We start from the raw sequence: 15,236 nt of genomic DNA, 5'->3' as shown, positions 1-15,236 counted from the left end.
TAACCCAAGGTACCACTGTATATCAAACCACTGCAGTGATACCTCGGCTTAAGAACAGTCCGGTTTAAGAACGATTCGGTTTACGAACTCCGCAAAACTGGAAATAGTGTCCCGGTTTGAGAACTTTATCTCGGTCTACGAACGGACTCTGAATAGTGGAAGGGCACTGGCAGCAGGAGGCCTCATTAGGGAAAGTGTGCCTTGGTTTTGGAACGGTTTTGGTTTAAGAACAGGCTTCCGTTCTTAAGGTACCGCTGTAGAAGACCACTTCTTTTGACAGTATATCAAACCGGTACAGTGGTACCTTGGTTCGCAAACTTAATCCGTTCTGGATGTCCGTTCTGAAACCAAAGCGTTCCAAAACCAAGACACGCTTTCCCATAGAAAGGAATGCAGAACGGATTGAATCCATTCCAGACTTTTAAAAACAACCCCTAAACCAGCAATTGAACATGGGTTTTACTATCTGACCGAGACCGTTGATCCATAAAATGAAAGCAATAAACAATGTACTGCAGTCATACAATAAGTAGCTGAACTGGGTTCCACACAGTCGCAAAACCAAAACCAAAAAGACCCACAAAAACGCAAAATAAATAGCAAAAACAGACAGACTTCGGCGTAACACTCAAATCGGAAGCGGAACACTCAAAAAGGAGCACGTTCAGCTTCCGAAAAAAGTTCGCAAACCGGAACGCTTCCTTCCGGCTTTGCAGTGTTTGGGTTCCAAGTTGTTTGAGTACCAAGGTGTTTGAGAACCAAGGTACCCCTGTATATCTCTATAGGATAGAGACATTATCTATAAACCTGGCGCCAAATGGCTCCATTAAACCAGGATAGCGGCTGCCGAAACGGAAAGCCTCCGTGCCCTTTTGGGGCCGGAGAAAACGGAGATGGGAGGGCTGTCTTCAGAAATAAATAAATCTCAAGGGCTGTCCTGCGCAAGACAGAGGAGATTGTTTTCTCCCATTATGGAGGCCAGGACTCGAACCCGTGGCTTCACGTCAGAAGGAAGGAGATTCCGACTCCACGTTCGGCCGTGGGGTGGGAGACGGTTTTCATCCTATTTTCTTTTTTGGGGGTTCGTAATTCTTTAGGAAGGCTTACCGTATTTTTTGCTCTATAAGACTCACTTTTCCCCTCCTAAAAAGTAAGGGGAAATGTGTGTGCGTCTTATGGGGCGAATGCAGGCTGCGCAGCTATCCCAGAAGCCAGAACAGCAAGAGGGATTGCTGCTTTCACTGAGCAGCGATTCCTCTTGCTGTTCTGGCTTCTGAGATTCAGAATATTTTTTTTCTTGTTTTCCTCCTCCAAAAACTAGGTGTGTCTTGTGGTCTGGTGCGTCTTATAGAGCGAAAAATACGGTAGTTTCCAGTGGATCAAGGGTGCTTTGGGAAGAAATTTACCTATAATTCTATATGGAGACGCACCCTTGAATCTTTGAAAGCAGGGGAATGGGCTCATTCTGACCCCATCCTTTCTCCCCCTCCTTTTTCTCTCTTTCTCTTTCTCTCCCCTTCTTCCTTCTCTTCCATTCTCTCCCCCCACCTATTACATCCACCCTAATCAAGGCTAAAGTTAATTAGTCTGGAATTCAGAAGACCAGGTGGCGGAAAAAGGATTTGTGGGTGGTGAGGGAGGGGTGGATTGGGTGGGGGGGGGAGGTGAGTGGGTGGAGGGCTGTTAACTCCTTCGTAGCTGTAAACCCGACTTTCTTTCTCTTAAAAAAAGAAGCAGCGTCTTGCCTGTCCTTAATTGCTGCCAGAAAATGCGAAAAAGCATCTGATCTTCTCCTGTGAAAATAGGGGCGTCCTATTCCATCCCCTCCAATGTTTCTCCCATAAAAATAGGGACGTCCTATTCCATCCCCTTCAACATTTCTCCCGTAAAAATAGGGACGTCCTATTCCATCTCTAATTAAAATAGGGACATCCTATTCCGTCCCCTCCAATGTTTCTTCCCTGAAAATAGGGACGTCCTATTCCATCCCCTCCAACGTTTCTCCCCTGAAAATAGGGACGTCCTATTCCATCTCTAATGAAAATAGGGACATCCTATTCCGTCCCCTCCAATGTTTCTTCCCTGAAAATAGGGACGTCCTATTCCATCCCCTCCAACGTTTCTCCCCTGAAAATAGGGACGTCCTATTCCATCTCTAATGAAAATAGGGACATCCTATTCCGTCCCCTCCAATGTTTCTTCCCTGAAAATAGGGACGTCCTATTCCATCCCCTTCAACGTTTCTCCCCTGAAAATAGGGACATCCTATTCCGTCCCCTCCAATGTTTCTTCCCTGAAAATAGGGATGTCCTATTCCATCCCCTTCAACGTTTCTCCCCTGAAAATAGGGACATCCTATTCCGTCCCCTCCAACGTTTCTCCCCCGAAAATAGGGACGTCCTATTCCATCCCCTCCAACGTTTCTCCCCTGAAAATAGGGACGTCCTATTCCATCCCCTCCAATGTTTCTCCCCTGAAAATAGGGACGTCCTATTCCATCCCCTCCAACGTTTCTCCAATGAATATAGAGATATCCTATTCCTTTGGGCCAACTCTGTCCATCTTGGCAGCGTACGTTGAATCGAACAAAGCGCAAATGGTTGATTTTTGTGTGTGTGTCTTTTTCCCTGGAAAGGTACATGAAGTATTTGTACCCCTACGAGTGTGAGAAGAGAGGTCTGAGCAACCCCAATGAGTTGCAAGCCGCCATCGACAGCAACCGCCGTGAGGGTCGCCGTCAAGGGTTCAGCGGCTCAATCTTCACGTACTCGCCCAGCGGCACCCATGGCATGCTGTCCTCGCCCAAGCTCCAAGTGCCAACGCTGGGGTTGCCCTCAACCACCAACGGCAGCTCCTTGGCCTCTGTCCCGAAAATCAAAAAAGGTACAGCAGCCGATTGCTCATTTGGTTCCGCACACGTTTTGTGCCCCTCTCTTCAACGTAAAAGGTCTCCCAGGTTGGCTTAAAGGTAAAGGGACCCCTGACCATGAGGTCCAGCCGTGGCCGACTCTGGGGTTGCGGCGCTCATCTCGCTTTACTGGCCGAGGGAGCCGGAGTACAGCTTCCGGGTCATGTGGCCAGCAGGACTAAGCCGCTTCTGGCGAACCAGAGCAGCGCACGGAAACACCGGAGTGGTACCTGTTTATCTACTTGCACTTCGTGCTTTCGAACTGCTAGGTGGGCAGGAGCAGGGACTGAGCAACGGGAGCTCACCCCGTCCATCGTGGGGATTTGAACCGCCGATCTTCTGATCGGCAAGTCCTAGGCTCTGTGGTTTCACCCACAGCGCCACCCGCATCCCTCCATCGTTCAGATACCGGCCCTTAATCTCATCGCACCCTCGATAAACCTAGCCACCTTTGATGTTGTCTGATCATTTTGATCTGATAAAAGAAAGAACAATGTGGCCGCCGATGGGCGGCCTGAGATGGTAAGTGAGAGTGGGGTGATGATCTCGTTCCTCAGATCTTTATAAAGGGGACAGGACAGGGGAACATGAGCCACTGTTTCCAGATTGCAGGGGCAGAGTCGTTTCTCAGTTGGAATATTTTGGGATCTGCCCTCCAGTACGGAAGAGAGCATCACATTCAGTCTGACCAGTGTGAAAGCATGTCTGTATTTTTGGATAGTTACCGTATTTTTCGCTCTATAAGACGCACCAGACCACAAGACGCACCTAGTTTTTGGAGGAGGAAAACAAGAAAAAATATATTCTGAATCTCAGAAGCCAGAACAGCAAGAGGGATCTCTGCGCAGCGAAAGCAGCAATCCCTCTTGCTGTTCTGGCTTCTGGGATAGCTGCGCAGCCTGCATTCGCTCCATAAGACGCACACACATTTCACCTTACTTTTTAGGAGGCAAAAAGTGAGTCTTATTGAGCAAAAAATATGGTAATTTATACAAATATGGTGCCAGGGAACCAAACTGAGAAGGGGGGGAAAAAGGCATACCAAGGACAGAGTTTCTTTATAATGGCCAGATTGTTCATACAGGGAGATTTATAGCTAGGGTGGATTTGTTTTGAATCAAATCAATTTCAACCACGACTTAAATCAAATCGATTTCAATCACGATTTCAATCACTAGTCAGCAAGGCTTGATTTAAATCTTTGTTTTGTTTCTTTTACAAAAAGACTCATTCTTGCTGGTCTCCTCTTAATATTCACAACCAGATGAAGCTTTCCTTTTTTGGAACGCATTTTTTACCTATATAATATCCGGCTCAGAGATCTTTGGCAGAGGCCCTTATTCTCTGTCCTGCCACCCTCACAGGCCCGGCATTTTCAGGCAGCCTTGACCGAAATCAAAAGAGGCTTTTAGGCGGAGGTGCGCCAAAGAAAGCGAACTGGACAACAAGAAGTTTGCCCACGGAAAGCCGCCCAGGAATAGTTAAATGCCCGGGCTCGCTTTTTTCCTCTTCCTCTGCCCTCCTGGTCCCTCTTTCCTTGTGTGTCGTGTCCTTTCCTTTCCCCTTTTCAAGCTGCTAAGCCAATGGGCAGGCAGTTCGAATCCCAGCTGGGTGAGCTCCCGTTCCTCAGTCCCAGCTCCTGCCAACCTAGCAGTTCGAAAGCACGTCAAAGTGCAAGTAGATAAATAGGTACCACTCCAGCGGGAAGGTAAACGGCGTTTCCGTGCGCTGCTCTGGTTCGCCAGAAGCGGCTTAGTCCTGCTGGCCACATGACCTGGAAACTGGACACCTGCTCTTTCGGCCAGTAAAGTGAGATGAGCGCCGCAACCCCAGAGTCAGCCACGACTGGACCTAATGGTCAGGGGTCCCTTTACCTTTACTATCTGAACGATAATCTTGGTCATTTGAATGCCCCCTTTGCTGTCTTTTTATTTGTATGTACAGTGGTACCTCAGGTTACATACGCTTCAGGTTACAGACTCCGCTAACCCAGAAATAGTGCTTCAGGTTAAGAACTTTGCTTCAGGATGAGAACAGAAATCGTGCTCTGGCGGCACGGCGGCAGCAGGAGGCCACATTAGCTAAAGTGGTGCTTCAGGTTCAGAACAGTTTCAGGTTAAGAACGGACCTCCGTAACGAATTAAGTACTTAACCTGAGGTACCACTGTATTGCTTGTTTTATGTTGCTATGGCCGTTGGCTAAGGCGAATAAAGTTTATCTGTCTCAAAAAACAAAACAACATCTCCCTGTCTCACTCTCTCCGTCTCACCTGTTTGCACTTCTTTGCACTAAAGGAGCTTTCCCTTTTGTTGTTGTTCTTGCAACCCCTACAGAGGAGGAGACTGCCATCCCCATCGGTGTGCCCGCCCGCCTGCCCGTCTCGCTGGCAGGTCACCCGGCCATCACGGCCCAAGCCGTCCAAGCGGCGGCGGCCCAGGCGGCCGCGGTGGCCCAGGCCGCAGCGCTGGAGCACCTGCGTGAGAAGCTGGAGTCCGGGGAGCCACCGGAGAAGAAGATTGCTCTCGTGACGGACGAACAGCAGCGGTTAATGCAGAGGGCGCTCCAGCAGAATCTACTGGCCATGACTGGTCAGCTCCCTATGAATATCCGCATTAACAGCCAAGGGACTCGCTCGCCAGGTATCCTTGATCTCTTGTCTTGCCCAGATGGAGGTTAGAGAGAACAATCTTGAAAGACCTACGTTGGCTCCCAGCACGTTTCCGAGCACAGTTCAAAGTGTTGGTCCTGACCTTGAAAGCCCTAAACTGCCTCATCCCTTCGTCCCCATCCCGGACACCTGGGTCCCTCTCCCCAGGGTCTTCCCTCCCTGCGAGAAGCGAGGTTGCAGGGAACCAGGCAGAGGGCCTTCTCGGTGGTGGCGCCCGCCCTGTGGAACGCCCAACCTTCAGATGTCAAGGAAATAAACAACCTGACTTTTAGAAGATATCTGAAGGCAGCCCTGTTTAGGGAAGTGTGGGGCTGTCGTTGAAAGCCCTAAACGGCCTCAGTCCAGTATACCTGAAGGAGCGTCTCCACCCCCATCGTTCCGCCCAGGGCCTTCTCGGTGGTGGCGCCCTCCCTGTGGAACACCCTCCCACCAGATGTCAAAGAGAACAACAACTACCAGACTCTTAGGAGACATCTGAAGGCAGCCCTTTAGGGAAGCTTTTAATGTTTGATGTATTATAGTATTTTAATATTTTTTTGGATTTTTTTTAATATTTATTATTATTATTATTATTATTATTATTATTATTATTATTATTATTATATAATGATCTGTGTGTGGACATTAGGCACCTGTAAAGATAAAGGTAAAGGGACCCCTGACCATTAGTCCAGTCGTGGCCGACTCTGGGGTTGCGGCGCTCATCTTGCTTTACTGGCGGAGGGAGCCGGCGTACAGCTTCCGGGTCATGTGGCCAGCAGGACTAAGCCGCTTCTGGCGAACCAGAGCAGCGCACGGAAGCGCTGTTTACCTTCCCGCCAGAGCGGGACCTGTTTATCTACTTGCACTTTGATGTGCTTTCGAACTGCTAGATTGGCAGGAGCAGGGACCGAGCAACGGGAGCTCACCCTGTCATTGCGGGGATTCGAACCCCCGACCTTCTGATCGGCAAGTCCTAGGCTCCATGGTTTAACCCACAGCGCCACCCGCGTCCCTTAGGCACCTGTACAGGTGTGGGAATTTGTACGTCTTCCTCCCCCTACTTTTGCCCCTGGCCCCGCTCCTCAGAAACGGAAACAGCTGCCTGACCGCCTCTGTCTTACCGTCCTCCTTTTTTGCCTTCCAGAAAACCGCCAAGACTCCGCCATGAATTTGGCCACCAACGGAACGAACAGCATCAACATGTCTGTTGAGCTCAACGGCATCGTTTATACAGGTAAACCCTTGTTGAAGGAACCTCGGAAGGGAGCTTTCGGCCAGCCTCATGAACCCAGTCTTTTCTTTTTGAAATCATTTTTATTGATTTTCCAATGAAAAACATCCAATTCATAAATCCAATCATACTACTACTCCAATTAAAATAAAAAACTAAAATAAAAAAGACCAAATTACAGCCCAGTCTTAAGTTTGCTAAGGTCGCAAGTTCCGAAGGTTGCAAAATTACCTTGCCTACACCTGTAAGATGAAAGGTGAGGACGGGTTTTTGCATTTTAAATAAAAATTGTTTGCAAAAAGAAAATACCTGAAACAGGTGCAAACGTCCCAGAAAGAAAGAAGACAAAGAATCAAAATATTTAAACTGTAAAGTGTTGTTGTTATTATTATTATTATTATTATTATTATTATTATTATTATTATTATTATTGCCGCCTCAAAGTACAAAGGGATTGTAAAGTTCGTAAGTCACGCAAATGTTCCCTTTGCAAATTATAAAGCTATAAATATAAAAATGGAAGCGTTCTGCACCTGTGAGTTGCATCGCTATTGAGAATCAAAGCTGAATGTAGTCTTAATTGAGCCAGAATTTGCATGTACTAAGGACACCACGTGCCTCAATGTTTGTATAAGAAATAAAATTCCATTTTTTTACGGTAACCCAAGCTCTCCCCTTTTCCGGGAGGGCAATTTGCCAACTCTCTGAATACAAATTACTAAGATTAAAGAAGGTCTTCCAGGTTTTGGCAGTGCAGCCCTGGGCCCCTGTTAAGAGATTAAAAAATAAGCTCTTAACTTTTCAAATCCGTAAGCAGGTTCAAGAGTGCCTGGTGGGAAAATGGCACCCTAGTTTGCTTATACAGTGGTACCGCGGGTTAAGTATTTAATTCGTTCTCGAGGTCCGTTCTTAGCCTGAAACTGTTCTTAACCTGAAGCACCACTTTAGCTAATGGGGCCTCCTGCTGCTGCCGCAATATTTCTGTTCTCATCCTGAAGCAAAGTTTTTTAACCTGAGGTAATATTTCTGGGTTAGCAGAGTCTGTAACCTGAAGCGTATGTAACCTGAAGCGTATGTAACCCAAGGTACCACTGTATCTCTCTTTGCATGTCATGAGTCTATCTCATCTATTAGTTTCACCTTCTAAGTTGAATTACTGAAAGAAATATGCAGATGATCTCTTGCACAGCTCACCTGAGCTTGGATTGGTGGAAACCCAGCTATGGATTTTGTAACCTGAAGTACCACTGTAGTTGCCAAGGAAATCTCTGCAAACGCCTTGCTCCAAAATTCACCCGCCTTTGAGCAGCTCCACCACAAAGGCTGATAGGTGCCATCTAAGGGTTGAAAATGTGTTTGTAGACGCGGCAAACGAGCCATTTTCCTCCCCTGCTTTGGCACCTGTTGCAATGGGTGGAAACCCCATTGCAGAACCCATATTTCTCACTGCACAATAACATTGCAAGGGATGCGGGTGGCGCTGTGGGTTAAACCACAGAGCCTAGGGCTTGCCGATCAGAAGGTCAGCGGTTCGAATCCCCGCAATGATGGGGTGAGCTCCCGTTGCTCGGTCCCTGCTCCTGCCAACCTAGCAGTTCGAAAGCACCTCAAAGTGCAAGTAGATAAATAGGTACCGCTCCGGGGGGAAGGTAAACGGCGTTTCCATGCGCTGCTCTGGTTCGCCAGAAGCGGCTCAGTGCTGCTGGCCACATGACCCGGAAGCTGTACGCCGGCTCCCTCGGCCAATAAGGCGAGATGAGCGCCGCAACCCAAGAGTCGTCCGCGACTGGACCTAATGTCCAGGGGTCCCTTTACCTTTACCTTTACCCTATCTCCTCTCAAAGCAGTTGCTGAAAGGCGGCAGCCCTGGCTTTTGTAGGGTCTCATAATAATAATAATAATATTTTATACCCCTCCCATCTGGCTGGGTTTCCCCAGCCACTCTGGGCAGCTTCCAACAAAACAATGAAATACAATAACCTATTGAACATTAAAAGTTTCCCTAAACAGGGCTGCCTTAAGATGTCTTCTAAAAGTCAGGTAGTTTTTTATTTCCTTGACATCTGAAGGGAGGGTGTTCCACAGGGCGGGTGCCACCACCAAGAAGGCCCTCTGCCTGGTTCCTTGTAACCTCGCTTCTTGCAGGGAGGGAACTGCCAGAAGGCCCTCGGAGCTGGACCTCAGTGTCCGGGCTGGACGATGGGGGTGGAGACGCTCCTTCAGGTATACTGGGCCATTTAGGGCTTTCAAGCTCAGCCCCAACACTTTGAATTGTGCTCGGAAACGTCTAAGGCAACCAGGATTAAGGGACCAGTTGGGTGTTTAGGTTTGGGAGACGGAACGGGTCCAGGGTTCCGGTGGCCCACCAAGTGTCTTCTTCCATCCTCCAGGTGTGCTGTTCGCCCAAACTCCGGGGCCCTCGTCCTCCCTCAGCAAAGGAAACTCCAACAGCGGCCGCGGCGGCTCGCAGGGCGGGCCGGCCGCCAGCGCCCCGCAGACTGCTTTCCCCGCCGCGCCGACATCTACCTCAACCAATTCCTCGTCGCCTTAAGGAAACCCTCCCCGCTTCTCCTCTTTGTCCTGCCAAAGCCGAAAGAAGCCCCCGTCTCGGCGACGCACGGTCAACGAGAAAAGATCCCCGGTTTGGACCCTTATCCGCCTGTCTGGACGGGGATTTCCTGGGGGATGTTTTCCGGAGAGAGGGGAGAGATGGACCCGCACACGCCTTGTTTGTTTCCGGGGGGCAAGGGGGGTCTGGAAGGCGCCATCTTCTGTCCCCAAATCCCCCCCCCAAAATAAAGGAACCTCTTTGCCATTGCTGCAGGGAGGTGTTTTGATCTTGCCCCAACCGGGAACGGAGGGAGTTATCCCAACCAATTTTAGCTTGACCCCAAAATAACCAAATCTTTTTGGGGGGAAACAGGTGGGGGAGCCGCTGGGTCCTAATCTCTCCCTCCTCTTTCTCTCCCCGCTTCCACCAAATATCTTCCCCAATGCCCAGCATTAAAGATCTCAAATAGAAGAACCAAAAAACGAAAGCAAAGAAAGCTTTTTCAGCCTGGATTTTGGAGGGCCGGGGGGTGGCGCGTCGAGCGCCGACGATTTCTGAGCCAGATGGAAAACACTGTGTGGTTTTGTTTTGTTTTGACGTAATGCATTGTAGACACAGAACTCCTTACCTCACGCGAACTCACACTTTTGCACTGTGTGTTGTTATTTTTATTTTTATTTTGTCTGGGGCGGTGGCAGGGAGACACCTCTCGTCAGGCGGTCTCAGGGTGCCGGGTGGTCTCAGAACGAAATCTTTTTTTTAAACCCCACCCCAGACAGCATTTACAAAAGGGGACGGGAGGGGGGAAATGGCGGTGGGAAAGATTTTAGCTATTGCTTTTTTGTTTTGTTTCCTTTTTTACAAAAAAAAAACAACAACCGCTCTCGAAACATATATAAGGAAAATTCAGGGGTGTGTGTGTGTAAATAGAAACTTCTTTTGTTTTTGGAATACGATTCTCAACAGACAACCAAAAAAGAAAAAGCGAAAGCAGATCTTTAGAGGAAATTCTGTAAGTTTTTATTTTGGCGGTTATCCTCTTAAACGCGTGTTGCTTCCGGTGTGTTTTCCGATGACGATACGGCTGCACTTTTCCTCCCCAAATCTTTTCGTGTAACACTGGCAGGGGCTTTTTTTCTGGGGGTGGGTGTCTCGGGGAAAATTGTCTTTGATGAACGAGCTCAGGTGGTTTTTTTCCTACATATTGGGGTGGTTCGGGGGGGCGCAAGCGATTGCTTTGGGATTTCACGGGATGATATTTTTGTACGGGGGTTTCTTTGCGTGGAAATTGGAGAATCGGATGGGGCAGCCTTATCTGCCTCTTCGTGCTTCGCTCCCCTGACCCTCAAACATTTCTCCTTTGCGATGGCAAGACGACAACAACAACAAACCCGCTGGGCTGTTTCTCCTCGTCTCCAGCCCCCAAATAATTTAAAAACCACAGCATTAACCTCTCCAATGTCTGTGGGGCTTGACGTTTCCCCAACGCCCAGGAAAACTGGGGACCTCAGACGTCCCCATTTCCAGGAACGAAACCTTTTTTTTAACATCGCATCCTCCGTGTGCATTTGAATCACGTGGCTTCCCTGCAAATAATCCCGCAAACTATAGTTTGCAGAGGGTGCTGGGGACCTCAGATACCGGACTGGCTTTTGCCAGGACGAAACCATTTTTTAAACTTGGCTTCCAGACATCGCATCTTCTGTGTACATTTGAAGCGCGGGGCTTCCTTGCAAATAATCCCGAGAACTGTAGTTTGCAGAAGGCGGGCAGTTCTTTCAGATTTACCGCAACGGTGCGTTGCTGAGGAGTAGTGTGGCAAACTGGGGTTTTTGACGAAGTTTTGGGGGCGCAACTGGCGGAGAGGATAAAATTTGGGGTTGTGCTTTTCCCCCCTGCTCCCTCCAAACTCACTTGTGGTTTCCTTTGAACATAGGGACCAGGTAAGGGGGCGCGCCCTTGGCAGGAATCGGAGAGGTTGTGGGTCTCGTTTCTTGCAGAACCGGGGGGGGGGGAGCCCACCATTTTGGATACAGACGAAGAGGGGGTCCAAATATTTGCGGCTAGCCGCCAGAGAACCCCCTCGACTTAACAACGACAATTTGTTGTGTTGGCATATCTACCTCATCGTACCCCTTTCTCCTCCTTTCCAGTTCCCCTCGGGGTGGGCAAATTGGAGAGGATTCTTGAATCAGAATATCTTCCCCCCCACCACCACCAATGTCTTCTCTTTGCCGGGCCCCCTCCCCGGAAATATTTTTAGAAATTCAGCTTTCCTTTAACGAAGCGAAGCAAAACGCTCAAAGTAAACAACTAGTACTAACATGGGCTCTCAAAACATCCCTCCGTCACCTCCTTGTCGTCTCATGTGCTGGTTTTAATTTCTTAACTGGGGGCTGAGAGAAGACCCCACTGGGACCCCCTCAACAAAACAGATTTTCGTGCCCCTAAAGGAGACCCCATTTTGATCCAGTCCTGTTTTGTTTTGGCCGGCACCGATAACCGGACGGTAGCTTTCTGGAACAAACGAAAGGCTTCTCCCTCCCTCTTTCTCTCTCTCTTTATATTTTTAAAAATGATTTTTAGAATTTGTCGCTTTCTGGGATCAAATAGCGACAACTCTCCCTCCCTCTCCCTCTCCCTCTCTCTCTGTTAATAATAAGGCTGTAGAACCCAGATTTTTGCTTGGGAACACTTTTACATTTTCTGTTCAAGGCTCTAGGAATTTTTACAGGGTGCATCTCCTCGCTTCTATTTCCCCCAAACCCACAAATATATATTTCATTGGGTGCCGACCTGGCGCCCTCCGGACTTTGGGTGCCGTGCCCTCTGGGAGTTGTAGCGCAACACGTCCGGACGGCTCTAGATTGGCAGCGAACCCTGTATGCACTGAGCGCCCTCGTCCCCTGCGCTGCGATACCCCTTGAAACCGTTGTGGTTTCTGGGAGCTGTAGTTTTGTGCCGGGTGCTGAGTGGTGTGAGCGCCCCGTTCCCCCTCGCCAGAGCTACAGTTCCCGGAGCTCCCCGGGAAAAGAGGGGTTGGTTGCTATGCCATTCTTAAGATCTTATAGAGGGGAATTTCCTGGGTCTCCTGATGGCTCCCAGCGCCCATAACAAAACTACAGCTCTCTTTGGGGAAAACCTACAGGGGCATTGTAGTGTTTTAACGTGGTTTGACTCTTCCGGAGCCTATTTTGAGGCCTGCGGTCAAAGAAGTCTCCCCTGCCCTATATTTAGACGCTGGCTGAGGAACGGAAAAAGGGATATCTCTTCTCCACGAACCCCCAAACATGCTGCCACCCAGAAAAACAAAAATCCATTTTCTGTCCACATCATTCCCGCTTTCGGGACGTGGCCAAAGTTTTGGAGAGCCCAACCTACAATATCTTAAGGTGGTTTTCATGGTTTTTTTAGGCTGCGTTATTAAATTAAAAGCACACGGCGTTCCCCTCCCCAACCTCGCGGGAACTGTAGTTTGCCCAAGGAGCTGGGAATTGTAGCGCTGGGAGCGTTTTTTCATTTAATTATCAATTCTGCTTTTTTAAAAAAAAATGCGCTTGCCAATTTCTGGAATGGGAATTCCAGCCCGAGACGCGGTGAAAGCCTTTAAATTTGGCGTCATTTTATTATTATTATTATTATTAAATCATAATAATAAAGCTCTCTCAGATCCCGTCGGGAATAGCTTTTTGCTTCCCCACTCCTCTTTTTTCAAAACGGGCGCTCGGCAAACAGAGATGCAGATATCTGTAAATCAGATTTTATACTCCTTTGCGGAACTGCTTTGGGCAGTTTTTCGGCGCACCTCAAAACCCTTTGGAGCCGGTAATGTGGTTCTGGCTATTTCTTGCACCCTGAATACGTTGGGTCCCCACTTCCAGCGTGGTAGCAGTTAACATCCCACCCCCCCACTGAACTGGCCCCCATTCTGACTATTTCTCTAGGAAAAAGAGGGGGCACCATTGCCGGTCGAGCCTCTCTATAGTGCATTTACGGACTTTGCAAGTAAGCCCCAGACTTGGGGCAGTCTGAGTGTGTTGGGTCCTTCTTACCACCTCCTCTGAGTAGACCCATTGAAGTGAATGGGCCCAAATTGGCTGATATCAATGGGGAGAGACAAGGCAGCAAAACCCCCCTATCACCAAAGCAAGGTTGCATTTTGAGGCTGCGTTAAGACAGTTCTCAGAATCCAGCCCCCAAGCTTACCCAGCCCAGAAACATATAGAAATATCTCTTGCAAGATCCCACCGCTGCCACCAATACTCTTGTATCGCAAACAGGTTTATTTCCCCTCCTTTTTATTTTTGGGAAAGCTTACTAATCGAACCGTACGGGTACCGTGGATCACAAAAGTGTCTGCTTTGAATTGCGGGTTAAATGGCCTCGCACGGACCCAGGGCGTCCGTCGGCCGTGGGGCAGGTATGGATCTAGGGAGAGGAGAGGGGGCGAACTGTTCCTTCAACATCTGCCTAGTATTTTTGGTTTTTTAACTCCATTTTCAGGTGCGTTGACCCACCTCATACCAATCCCTCTCGTGGCTCTCTATGTGGGTCGACTTTCCTGCCTTCCCCACCCATGAAAATAATTTTATTTTTAAAAAATCTACCCATTGGGCAAGACTGCCTTCTTTCCTTTCGGGTCCTCGAGCTGCCGTGCCGAATCCTAGGCTTGAAACCCTCCCTTTATCCGAAAGCCCCTTTCTGCGTGGAGACGGGTCAAAAATCGGTTTACGAACCCGATACGCAAAGCTGGCTCTTTCGATGGAACCCGGTTAAACCACACCTGTCTGTCTTCAAACTTGGAAAGTATAGGAAATACCTTTATTGTTAAGGTAGTATATGTTCCATCCCTTTAAACACCCCCCCCCCAAAGATCCTGGGAATTCTAGTTTGAGGGTCTTTGGAACTATAGCACTGTCAGGGGGTAAACTACAGTTCCCGGAATTCCTTTATTTTGGGGGAGCTGCTTTGAAGGGATGTTGCGTGCGTTGCTTTTAACTACGATTTGAAGTCGGTTGGGTGAACCGACGCTTGTCTCAAAAAAAAAAGAGGGTCTATGGTTCGAGGTGAAACGCAGAACTTAGGCATTTTTGCGGTCTGGGTTTGGAAGTAAAGGGCCGTAAGCCAATACAATCACCTGAATTTTAAACGGCTTTGTGCGCCGTGGGTTGTGCACAGGACCAGTCTGATAATAATAATAATTTTGTTATTTATACCCTGCCCAAATGACTGCCTCGCACACTCGCTCTGTCCTCGTGTCGGCAGCGCCGCGGCTGCGAAACGGCCGGAGTCGTCTGGACTCGAACCCAGAACCTCCGCCCGTCTTCTCCTAAAGAAGAGAACCTTGCTCTCTTGAAGTGCAACCCACTTTCCTCGTTGGAAGGAGTTGTTGTTGCCAGGTGTGTGTGTGTTGTGTGTGTGTGTTTGTGTGAATTTCCCCCCACCCTAGACATATTTTTTAAAAAAGAGAGAGAGAGAGAGAAAGAGGGAGGAGTTTTTAGCGCGGGTGGGCGAGAAAGAAATTCTATATCCAAATTTATATAAAGATATATAAAAGTGTGTATGTTTGTGGGTTGTTGATTTTAAAGTGTGCATGTGTGTGTCTCTCAAGGAACGTGGCGCAATTCCTTCATTCTCAGGCCAGAAATTTTGCTTTTTAAGGGTCCGATGGCGACTCAGGGGCAACGTGGAAAATGCTGTCGGGATCTTGATTGTATTCTGGAGGGGCTGCGAGGGTCGGGGTGGGGTGGGGTGGGATACGGGTTTGGGTTGAGTGTACAGGAAACAAACCAAAATAAAATTAAGATTTGCTTGAGGTGATGGAGGCTGGAAGTGGGCCGGGTTCGAATTCCGACCCAGGGCTTTCTGCGTTCCCAAGGACGGGGCGACGCTTGG

The 15,236-nt window shown here is 48.7% G+C and overlaps 1 protein-coding gene across 3 annotated transcripts in view; it reads left to right on the top strand.

Annotated features, from left to right (window-relative positions):
• Nucleotides 1–15,236, top strand: part of ARID3A (AT-rich interaction domain 3A) — a 68,590-nt gene extending 53,354 nt beyond the window's left edge. For all 3 annotated transcript variants that reach the window (XM_081895623.1, XM_081895621.1, XM_081895622.1), the window contains exons 6-9: nt 2,636–2,883; nt 5,243–5,548; nt 6,704–6,793; nt 9,181–15,236. In XM_081895623.1, coding sequence (XP_081751749.1) covers nt 2,636–2,883; nt 5,243–5,548; nt 6,704–6,793; nt 9,181–9,341 — 805 coding nt within the window. In that variant the 3' untranslated portion in view covers nt 9,342–15,236. The remainder of the gene's footprint in view (nt 1–2,635; nt 2,884–5,242; nt 5,549–6,703; nt 6,794–9,180) is intronic.

Source organism: Podarcis melisellensis, assembly GCF_964234715.1.
Source record: "Podarcis melisellensis genome assembly, chromosome: 18".
In the NCBI taxonomy this organism is placed as follows: domain Eukaryota; kingdom Metazoa; phylum Chordata; class Lepidosauria; order Squamata; family Lacertidae; genus Podarcis; species Podarcis melisellensis.
The sequence above is the reverse complement of the archived record's forward strand: the minus strand, read 5'-3'. Positions and strand labels throughout refer to the sequence as shown.